Here is a 12,024-nt window from a genome sequence, read left to right as displayed (position 1 = left end):
CCCAAGCCCCAGTGTCGCAGTGCATCATCCAAATTGCTCCCTACACTACCACAACCCAGTTTGTGAGGGTCAATCGGTGATCAAGCCTGGGGAACTAGATTGAACCCCCTCCACCCACCCTCGAAAAAGTCCCACTGAACTCCACCTGCCCTCGTTGCCCTCTCTAGTAAAAGAAAAACACAGTTCATCAAAAGTTCACGTCATTGAATTTGGCCATATATGCCTCGCAACAAATCCCTGGGATTGACGGGGAAGGAGAAGGAGAGAGCTTACCAAATTTACCCTTAAAACCATTGCTGATATGACACGCGACGTGTTCTGACCCTGATACGCAGGGTCACTGTTCGGTCAGACTGCCGCTGTGGGCTGTGTGTGTGTGTGTGTTTCTGTGTGATGGGTGAAAAAGAAAAAGAAGTGAAACCCCAAAATATCTCCGTTACCAGCCCTGTGTCGTAACATTTCAGTTTTCCCCGCCCAACATCAAAACGGGTTCAACTAGAGTTCACGTGTTAGGCCACACCCCCTCGTCACCACGTCAGCAGGCAGACAGCGTGTCGTCACCATAGACTGTAGGTTGTCACGAGTGAGAAACCACCCGGGTCTCTGGTTCTGTCGGCGAGGTCACAGCGACCCCCAGTGGGACCGGGTCCACTTTCCAAATGAGCTGGCTTTCATGTCACTTCGTAAATACACGTTGTGGTCTAAAATCATCTGCAATGAGTATGTCAAATTCCATGTAAGTATTAGTAACAATAGTTTCTTATATATGTGAATCTATTCATACATAAATTGTTATTTGTCATTAACCAAATAATTGTATACATTTTTACTGTTCATAAATAATGTTGCATGCTATTTTGAAATATTACTGCAACTAGTAATATAAAGTAATTTAATTCATTAGTAGTTTAATTTATTCTGTATTATCGAATCATGAGGAAAAATAAATGAATAAAAAGGTAATTATTTTTCACACTGCATGTTCATGAATTTGTGCTTTAAAAATATAGTGTGTGTGTATATATATATATATATATATATATATATATTAGGGCTGTCAATCGATTAAAAAATGTAATCTAATTAATTACATACTCTGATTAATTAATCGAAATTAATTGCATACATAATTAACGGTGCCTGAACCGATACTTTTTAAGAAAGGAAAAAAAGGAAAAAAAAGGGTACTAAACAACAGTTGGTGACATTAAAGAACGGCTTGTTTATTGCTAAGGCCATATGGTCAAAATTAAATGATTTAATCATAATGTATAACAATAACTTATTTCACTAGTAAATTGCTGTTGAACGACAAAAACAACCACCAGATGGGAAATGGACATTTACAATAACTTCAAATGCACCACGAGTCTGTAGTTTACCAGTTTCTTGAACGCACCGTCTGTGTTGTTTTTCCGACGGCAGCTGCAGATTGTTACATACCGGTGTTGAATCCTCTACAGTAAAACACAGTCAAACTTTACACCGTTTAGCGTTAGCTGTCAGCATTTTAACCGTGTTTAATCCAGCTACTAGCTAGTGGTAGGCTAACGTTAGCTGCTGTCGAGTACAGCGTTAACTAGCGTCACGTGCAGCGGTGTTTGTGTTACCTGTATCGTCTTCAGAGCATCAGAGAGAAGTGCAGACATATCAGTGGTACCAGATTTCGGTAGCCAGGGTTGGCAGGAAGAAGATTTTTACAAGTAAATGTTCCAATTAATAATTCAGGCAGAACATTCTCGTCTCCCTCCTTCATTTTACAGTCCAATGGTGGCTAGAACGGCTCCGGGTCAAACATCAATATGGAATGGATTAATCTGCGTTATTTTTTCTCAGATGAATTAATCGAAATTAAGGACAGCCCTAATATATATATATATATATATACATACATATACATACACACACACACATTTTAATTTAAACAATATCCATTTTTAATTACTAAGAAATTATCCTCATATACAACATGAGTAAAAAACTTTCAGAACAGTCTTAAATTACTTTGTAAGACATGAGCCAACTATCCTGACCTTGGTTCTTTTCATTTCAGACTAAATTTAACATGTACATTTGTTTATTATATTTCAATATAAAAGCCATTGCCACTAATATTTATGACAAAAAGATAGTAAATTGTGACTGCAGATGTATATAACTTAAGTGTAACTAAACTTTTTGTTAAATTTTGTTTCAAATACTACAAATAATACAATGTAATATATTCTAAAGTGAAAATAAACATACAAAATAAAATTAGAGGAACTTTAAAAATATATTCCCAAATAAAGAATCTCTATAAAAGCACTCTGAAAAAGGCAATTTTATTAAGTTAATTAAATAACAATTTTAAAAGATGGTTTACATCCTGAATTTAGATCTAAAAGTATATTTTCATTTTTTATATAACAATTATTCAAATGTCATTGATACAATAATTGTACATAATATTTTTTGTATTGCATCAAAAAAAAAAAATTCATAGTCCCGTAACAGCATATTTATCCTTTACACATAACACTCTTTAATGCAAATATATTGGAAAAGGGGAAATAATACTTCAACTAAAAGTATACATTCAGTTAAATGTGATAATATGCTCAAAATATGTTTCTTTGTTTCAGTTGTAGGCCTTTGAGTTGAGAGCATGTACCCTACTAAAAGGGCAATCAATTCAAGACGTATATTACATATAAATATAGCCTTTTAATATATTAAAATCCTACATATTGTTTTCTTGTGAATTACATTATATATTTTTTAAACGTATTTTACTGTTCCCAGTTCGCCGAGAGAATAACAAAACATAAGCCAATGAAGTATGGTGAAAGTTCATCTTTTCTGTATAGACAAGTAATACAATAAAGTTAATGTGTTGCCTACATGTTAGGAGCTCACAAATGATCTAATAAATAAGAAATAAATAGTGTCATGGTTCATAACGTATATTTGGTGTTTGTGAATATAAAACCTGAACAATTTATCAAGAGGTAAAACACAATGCAAAGCCTTTTGGGGGAAAAACTGTGCTTTGACTGATTGGTGTGTGTTTCTGTCCTGCCACCTAAAACAATTACAAGACTTTCTTTTACAACAGAGTTCCTAATAAAGCGTTTTTTCCCTAAATGTGTATTTGTAATAGTGTCCCTTATGGAGTTATCTGACCGACTGATATCACACTACAAGCATTTGGCTCAGCAGTACCGACGGGGATATACTTTGGTAGAAAGACTAAGAGTGCCCACTAGTGTTGAATGTATGTACTACATCAGCATCAAACAATTAGAAATATGACATTTTTTAAAGCACGAATCTTAATGTATCCCTCACCAGCCTTTGTGCCAGGAAGATGAGACATTTTAATAACCTCCTTCAATTAGGGTTTGACAGTTATCCATTGTATTTAGTCTTTCCCTGAGAATTTTATTACTGTAAGGTTTCAAATGCCTTTTGACATAGCATATTCATCACCACGGTTTGACAAACCCACATTAATTCAATTCCTTTGTGTTAGTGTTAGCAGTTCCTTTAGACAGTGACCCCCAGTGAACACACTGCCTCAATCGTATAGAGGCCACTCTGAAAGTATTAATTAACAAAGCACATAATTCAACATTTAAATGAATAAATACAACTTGCAAGGAAAATAAAACATACAAGTTTTTGCAAATGTCACTGTGTTCGAGGGCAAACCTTCATTATATCAGACGTAGACCGAATAAATCAGAGTAAAGAAGTTGATTTTTTTGTCGAGGTCAAAATCCTTCTGACGAATCAGCAAAGTAAAGTGTTGGTTAAAACTTTGAGCATTTTACTTTAGAGGACAATAATGCCTGGTTTAAATCCACAACCATTTGGCATGTTCATTAATGGCAGAATGTGTGATGCATCAAAGTGTAATTGGTACTTGGTGCACAACACAAAATGATGGAAACAGCTTTCATCCGAAGTTTGCACTCGCGGTGTCAGCAGGATTCAATATTTCCATGGGAAATTAACATATACTGTACACCATAACAGTGCTTTGATCAGCCTCTGCACACAAAGCTGACAAGTCCAAGATTTAGGTAAGCCCTCAGGAGGTGGTGAGGTGTGTGCTGTCAGTGTGTGTGTTAACACCCTGCATGCTGGTCCCAATGCAGAAATTGAAAGTGTGGCGGGACAGTAAGACGCAGGACAGGGAATCTCCCACTGTGCACAGGCAGAAGGGGGAGAAATACAGGATGAGAGAGGATGTTACAGTCTCAAAGCTATCTGAAAAAGTATATTTTCATGATTGTCGTCATGCAAAACAACATGGAATATATCAACTTATTATTACGAACAACAGGATCCAAAATCCCAGAGACCATTTTTATTGTTACTGGCTTATATTATGTACAGTATGCATGCAAGAACACAAATGGTCTTGCAATAATACAATACAGGTCATATTGTGAATCCCTTTGGATGAATAAATGTCATTTATAGGTATAATATATAATTATATTTGTAAAAAACTACCTTCCACATCCACTTTCATTCCATAGTCCATCTGCTGGTTAGCCACAGTTGATCGACTCATCCACTTGCTCCACTGCAGCAGGTGCAACCAGCCGCTCGTATGAGAAAGCCAACATCATCTGTATAAGACAATGTGAGATTAGTTTTACTACAAGAAAGACAAAAATGAAGAAAAAGGAGAGAAACTGTTGTAGCAAGGAAAGCTCTGAGAGGCAAAATAAATGTTTCTTTTATATTTCTATCTATTTCATATTAATCTGAAATAAATATAGAATAGAATAAATATCAAATAGTCTGATGCCAAACAAAATAACAGACGTTCGCACAAAGCACTTTTCTTCACTCAGGTTGCAAAGTGAATCCTGAAACCAGACTGATTTGGAAAAACACCGAACCCCTGCGTCAGAGCTGTCAGTGATGTACAGTAATGGCATGTCTTGAAAACAGTGAAAGTCAGAAACACAGGGCTGTGGAGGGAGCTTCCTGGTGGAGCCAATTTAAAAGAAAGAATTGCAAGGTGGACTCTCTTTGTCCATCTCACACGGACACACACTTAGGTTCTCTTTTCTTCTTTCTCAGTCATAGTGGAAACAGTTGGTTGCTGCCCACGCTTCATTACAGGCACTACAAGCACTTTGTAATGCTTGTTTGTTCCTGAACGCAAGAGGAGCTGCTGGCTATAAAATGTCCACTCGCATCTCCTGTAAACCCTTTTCTGTGGTTTGTTTGTTTCAAATTAGATTCATTGCAATTTTTGCCTGAAACAGAAATGCCCAAAACATTTTAACCATTGCAAGTGCTATGTCTCGTGCACACAGACAATGAGGGTAAATCAAAGAGTAAATGCTATTTATTTCTATAGGCACATGGCATTTTGAGATTCAGTCCCCACCCCTAGTTTTTAATAAGGTTCCACTAAATTAGATTTGGTTAAATGTGTGCACTAGAGAGCGGATCGGGCCGCATTTTTCTGTCCGAGCCCGGCCCGCGTCCGACAGAGCAGTAACCGAACCAGGCCCGAGCCTGACAGGAATTAAAATCTTGATGCCCGCCCAATTTCGTTTTTTTTCTCATACTAATGACACATGTACGTTTGTTTGTGTGGAAAGCCCGCTTTTATTAAACAACTGTAGGAATGCACTCGGAAATGTCAACAGATGAGCGCATCAGTGCACACGGTGTAACAAGCGCACGTTAACACAGGCGCACACCTACGTGATAAGCTTTTTTAAATTTAAAATGTTCAATGCCTTCTCAAGCTGTTGTGACCGAGCCCGACCCGAACATCATTTCTAAATATCTGTCCGAACCTGGCCCGATGGGCTCGGTTCGCGTATCCATCCTCTAGTGTGCACTGTAATAATGCCACAACTGCAAAAACTGGTGGAGAAATGGTATGTTTGAGCTCTCACATGGTTGCATAAACTGTAAATTCTGTAAAAAAAAAAAAAACACTTAAAAGCCATCTCTCATATAATGATTTGGACATAGACACATTCTCTGTCTTGCAGTCTCCTTTTGCATACCGTTAGCAGTGCCAGCAGCGCCATCATCACCCCCATCATGATGTACATGTTCTCTGTAAGGCCACCAGCCCACAGAGGGCCCAGGATGGTAGCTAGACCGCCCACTGAGCGACGCACTCCCTGACTGAAACCTGCAATACATGGGAGACACAAAGACTCAACACACCAAACAACGCGGGGTACAGGAACGCAACAAAATCAAATACCTTCCAACATGCAATGCTTTCTCTTTTCCACTAGATGGTGTAGTTTCTCACCTTGTGTCTTCTCAGCAGTAACTTTGGAGAAGAGGGAAACCTGAGCGACAGCTACAAATGGCAAACCCAAAACCTGCAGAAACACCCCAATGATGAACTCAGTCAGCTGCCATGGGAAACCACCTACAGAAAATACAAAGTGCAACACCAAAACACTGAGTTAACCCTTGTGTTGTCTTCAGGTCAAATTTGACCCGTATTTTTATATCAGAAATATGGGTTTCTTTCAACCAAATTGCCCAAAAATAACTTGGATGTTCCATACAACGTACATGCAACATTCTTCGCAGGTAAAATTAATGATTACTTACATAGAATTTTGGGGTGTTTTACTCAATTTTATAGCATTTAAAAAAAAAAAAAAAAATGTAAATGGTTTTTAAAACAGTATCCTGACTAAACTTTGACATAAACCCATCTGTGATTCACTCAACATCCCCTAAACTTAACTATTAGTCAAAATAATTCATAATTTCTGCTACTTTTAACTCACAAATGAGGTCTAATGTCATTTAAATTAGGTTTATTGACCATGCATTAAAAAAAGCATTGAATAAAGTGTTAGAAACAGCGTCAAAAGCATAGAAAAAGCGACAAAAACATTGGAAAAAGCACACCAAAAAAAAGTTCATTTTCTATTTTGACCCGGAAGGACAACAAGTTAATGGTCTACAGGAAGATACAGCCAAGTTGTAAAAATGTTTGACCGTGAGGATGATTGTCATCGATTTTAGATCTGCTGTATTAACGAGTGTGTTTACCGAATGTGAGGATGTTTCTATACTTAGAAAAGTTATTCATATAAATATGTAAACCTGTTTTATTGAATAAACTGACTCTTAGTGGGAGATGTTTTGTGGTATAAGTTACTGTTGATGAAGATCTGTGTGTACAGCAACAAAGGTGAGAAGTTTCTTCAGTGCAGTCTGACCTAGTGGGTTAGCCAGGAAGATGAGGCACCAGACACCAGAGATGTTGCAGATGGTCAGACCAATGGCCAGGACCACTCGCTCAGCAACACGCTGGCTCAGCCAGCGCACAAATAGAAAGCCAGCGATCACCTCCACACCGCAGAGACAGTACATCACGCTGTTCTCCAGCTCCCCGTAGCCAAAGTACTTCTGGGTCATTGGAGTCACCATGGTCTGAGGAGGGAATGAGATGTTGGCACAGTGCTAAATGCTCATATTAACAAGTCATTTTGTCTCAAAGTCCTGAAAACATGGGTAAAAATTCCTATCCCAGCATGGTGTTACTCGTTCCTAAATTATTTAGAAACAAGAATCAATATCTTGTACCGTAAACAGGCAGATTACTCCACTAGTTTCAGGAAAATGATCCCTAACTAAAGAAGTACAAAGATAACTTGGGGTTTTATTTATTAATAGGATATCTGTGTCTTTACTGCACCTCCAGCGCTGTCTGATTGAAGAGGGTGATGAACTGAGCAGCCAGCAGCACGACCACTTCTTCTCTCAGGAACTCTACAAAGAGTCAGAGACATAACTTTTAAAACCTTACATTTGAAGAACATATTTTACAGCATTGTACAGACTTTTTATGGACCTAGAATAATATTGACACACGCACTGTCAACCACCCACCTCGGGATATGCTGAAATTCTTAAAGGGACTGGAAGACTCATGGGACTCTGGTAGCCCAGGCGAGGGAGGTGGAGAGATGTGATTTAGCGTGGTATTTGAGGCAGCAGAGGCATCCAATCTGGGTGGTTTGGATACTACGACTGAGCCGTAGGACCCCTCCACCTCCTGGGACCCCATCAGCGGCCTTTCCTCGTCATTGTCCTCTTCCACCAGCCCTCGCTCGTCCTCCTCCTCCATGCTCTGGCCTGTCGAATTCTGCTTGGCCTTCCCCTTCTCTAGAGGCGGTAGGTCCCAGTACATGAAGATCACTGCCAGTTGAAGGAGAGTCCACAGCAGGCACATGAACAACTGCAGGAGGTGGAAGAAAAGTGTTATGTTTTCTATGAGGAGGCAAAAAAAAGTGTTGCAAAGTTGAAAACAGCTTATTGTGGACCCTTACCCCTGGTGCCGTATATTTATTGACCACGAGAGGACCCAGGTGGAAATCACACAGCCTCAGGAAGATGTTAAATGCTGGACCTGTGTTAAACACAAAGTTAAAACCTGTTTTGACAAGACCTTGGCAAATCATTCTATATAATCTTGGTAAGGAGCAAATTAATCTTAAAAGCAACTGCAATGATACAGGCTTTTTGTTCGTATCATCATGTGTAATTGCCCGTGCACTATTATTTAACATTTGCGTGTGAGCCTTCAGCATTCACTGTGTGAAATGTATCAGGAAGCTAGATGGCCAGTAATCTCTAACCACTCCAATCTCTATCTTATTTTCTGTGAAAATAAAACAAAACCATCACAGCGTATAATAATTTAACTCAAATGATCAGCAGGCAGCCTTTAGAATGTGCCATCACAAAGCAGCAGAGCACTGACCAATCAGAAGGCCAGCTTGCCGACATGCCATGACACTAGCAAACGCAGTGGCGCGGTCCTCTGGGGCAGTGCTTCTGGTCAGGAAGCCAAAGATAGATGAGCCAGCACCTGTGCCGATGCCTGAGGAAAATACATATTTCATGACTAAATTACAGCACTTAAAAACAGTGAGGTTGAAACCCGGAGCTCCGGAGAGCATGTACATCATTGTTGTTTTCTTATCATATCATTTATAATCATATTCCTGAAATACACAACATAAGAGGGGATTTGCTGCTATTGGGTGGGTGCTCTTACAAATTCAGAGCAAACTGTAGCCCAGTGTTTTCAAACTATTGGATATTTTTAGCTGATCAACCACACATTCTGATATTGTATGTATGAGTTAAATATGCATCACATTTAAAAGATACTGAACAACAGCTGTAAGAAGCCCCAAACAATGATACAACATTCTATGTATAAGCTCCAAGTTATACCTTTTTATAATGATCCTGCAAAGCTCTACTGATTGACAGCCGGGTGTATTCTACTGGCTTACTACCTGCCAAATGGTTAATAAGTCACAGTATCACCTTCTGCAGACTCACCTGCCACCAGTCTGCTTGACAGTAATAGCCATTTGGAGTAGCCCATAAAGTACATGAAATTACCTGTGGAAATAAAAATATAGAACAGAATAACAAACGCAATTTGTGTTTCTGACATGACAATACTGTTTTAAGGTAGTAGCCGTGGAAATACAAAACATGAGTGCACTCACCAATTAACTCAAAAAAGTTGGCAAACAAAATGATTTTCTTGGTGGTCCGTGTTCTGTCGGACCAGTGGCCAAACAGCGGTCCCGACAGGAGGCCAGTCAAGCTGAATGCAGACAGTGCCAAGCCCAGAAAGTAAGGTGCTGCATCCAAAGTCTGCAAGTACATCCATATTGTGGGCAATATTACAGCTAGGGAGACAGAAGGAAGCAGCATTAGTTTTTTTTTTTTTTTTATCTTAAGTAATGTTACAGTTCTGTGTGAATTGAAAACAGCTAATGTCAACACATATGATGTGAACATTGTCTTCCAAATCTGCTGAATCTACACTCTCTGAGTGATGCTGAGTCATCTGTGTCATAAGCCCTATGTGGAGTCAATCGGCCATACTGTAGCTCTGTTGGGCTTCCATGTGGCATCTCATCTATGGTTATTGCAACCCTGTGACTCTCCTAAGCCCTACAGTGACATTTATCAGAGGCTGAGTTTGTGAGATGACAGTGAAACAAGAGATTAGATGATGTCTGTATGGTTTATATCCAGGTACAACTTTAAATCTTTTCCATGTCAGTGCTAGTAATGCCAAGAGAGCATGCAGTGGTAGCTCTTTCTCCCTGTCAATAATGCCTCCAGCCTTCATATCCATATAGACAAAGGGTAGTGCTGCTGACCCAATACAATCCTAATTCAATTACTGCGTCAGAAGACACAAAAAGCATGCTCTCAGGAAATTCCAGAGAGGAAAGGAAAATGTCTTGTCATCTAAATGGGATCACCCTGATAGATACATTTGTTTGTGGGAGTGATAAAAGCATGTTAGATTGAGTTGTGCTTCTTTGTCACAGCTTTAAAGACATTATACCTTGTGGAAGAAAAAAAAAAAAAATCATGTCCAATTCTGTGGCTGCTACATATGAGTTTTACCACTTGCAAAGTTAAGACAGTATTTCAAAACAAGGCTGTGGAATTCTCTCTCAAGATCAACATTCAGAGAAAGATTTTACATCAAAACTAGCCTAAAAACAATGGCTTGTGGGCTGGGCTAATTAAGAGATCTGAGTAACAACAGAGGTGAACAGAACTCAAGGGATCCTTGACAGGCTAATTAACAATACAATCTGATTCAATCTGCCCTAATCCCTTCAATATCTCTGCTATTGTAATGATCTGTCTGCATTGGGGGGTGCCTGGTAAATGTAATTCCCATGTAAATTCAAGTAAGCTTCTCAAAGACTATCTTTCTGGATGAGTAGATCAAAGAATCTGCACACAGGGGTCACATAATGTAGTTTGTCTCGGCACAGAGTGAACTTGATAAGTAAACAGGACAAGACAATATTGGGATAAGAAAAAACTCAAACTATCAGGTAATAATTACCTATTCTAAAACCTTCAGTGAGCGACCATTGAAAAAACAGGTCAACTGCAGTGCAATCTAATACAACAGTCTTGTAATAAATACTGTTATATATATATATATATAAATCTGGAATGTATTAAACTTTTTAGTCAAAACACAATTTATAACAGATAACAGGCAGATAACACTGTCTAACCCAACAATGGAACAGTAAAATGAAGATATTGCTTCATTTATGTCCTTTGTAAAACTAAAATCCTAAATACAGTCCTGGCCAAAGTGTTATTTCCCTGATAGGCTTATAGTTGTGTAAAACATCTCCTCATAAGAACAAATGCAAACACTAATCAACTTGTCAAATCACAGTTCAAGTGTTTCACCAAAAAGCAGGTGTGACAATATATAGAAACATTCACTCGACATGGCAATGAAAATATTTAGGTGACCATGAGAAACGTGTGAATGTTACTGATGAGTTCTGTGTCACATTCCAATACAGATTCAAGTAAGTGTTGAAACACAAAAGGCGAGAGCATTATCAACAATAACACAACACAGATGATCTTACCATATTCCACACCGCTAAGAAGAAATATGAGCCCAATGGTGAAGAATGTCAGCTTCTTCTTCCGTCGATTATCCATCCCGTTTGGCTGTTATAAACTGCTTTCTATACTTTGACTGATGGCCTTCATTATTCTTCGAGATACATGTTCATTCTAGTCGCTCTACTAAACACCACAGATGACATAATCCCGAGTGCAGTGCTTCCAATTAGAGCCGAATGCAAGGACATATCACCAAGCCCATCTAGAGCCAGAATGGGGAAAAAAACTTTAAATAGGAGTACGTATTCTTCTAAATATCTCTACAGTGAGTGTGCACGGCGCTAGTGTATGTCCGTGAAGCGCAGTAAACACGCTGAGTAGCTTGCTTTTTAAGCACCAGCCCCAACTAGCAAACACTGCTCAATGCTCAAGCTCGTCCCCGGGAATTTACGAATCCCACTATGGCCATGCCAAGACCCGCCCTACGAAGCAGTTGGGGTTGGGTTAGGCGCATCACTTCCGGCGGACAGTTCCAAGCACTGCATCCGCATCCACTCCTAAAATAGGCTCGGTCGAGATGAACTGCGCCTCGTC

The 12,024-nt window shown here is 39.0% G+C and overlaps 1 protein-coding gene across 1 annotated transcript; it reads right to left on the bottom strand.

Annotated features, from left to right (window-relative positions):
* Window positions 1–3,488: 3,488 nt before the first annotated feature.
* mfsd8l1 (major facilitator superfamily domain containing 8-like 1) lies at window positions 3,489–11,888 on the bottom strand. The gene is made up of 12 exons (XM_078258783.1): window positions 11,451–11,888; window positions 9,528–9,713; window positions 9,355–9,417; window positions 8,765–8,884; window positions 8,331–8,410; window positions 7,891–8,239; window positions 7,697–7,770; window positions 7,218–7,431; window positions 6,287–6,409; window positions 6,030–6,160; window positions 4,504–4,622; window positions 3,489–4,191 (listed from the first exon to the last, which is right to left on the bottom strand). Exons 1-11 carry the CDS (start codon window positions 11,524–11,526, stop codon window positions 4,542–4,544), a joined length of 1,497 nt encoding a protein of 498 aa, XP_078114909.1. The 5' UTR covers window positions 11,527–11,888; the 3' UTR covers window positions 3,489–4,191; window positions 4,504–4,541.
* Window positions 11,889–12,024: the final 136 nt, after the last annotated feature.

Source organism: Sander vitreus, chromosome 9 (assembly GCF_031162955.1).
Source record: "Sander vitreus isolate 19-12246 chromosome 9, sanVit1, whole genome shotgun sequence".
NCBI lineage: Eukaryota > Metazoa > Chordata > Actinopteri > Perciformes > Percidae > Sander > Sander vitreus.
Note: the sequence above shows the minus strand (reverse complement) of the source record. Positions and strands in the feature narration are given on the sequence as shown.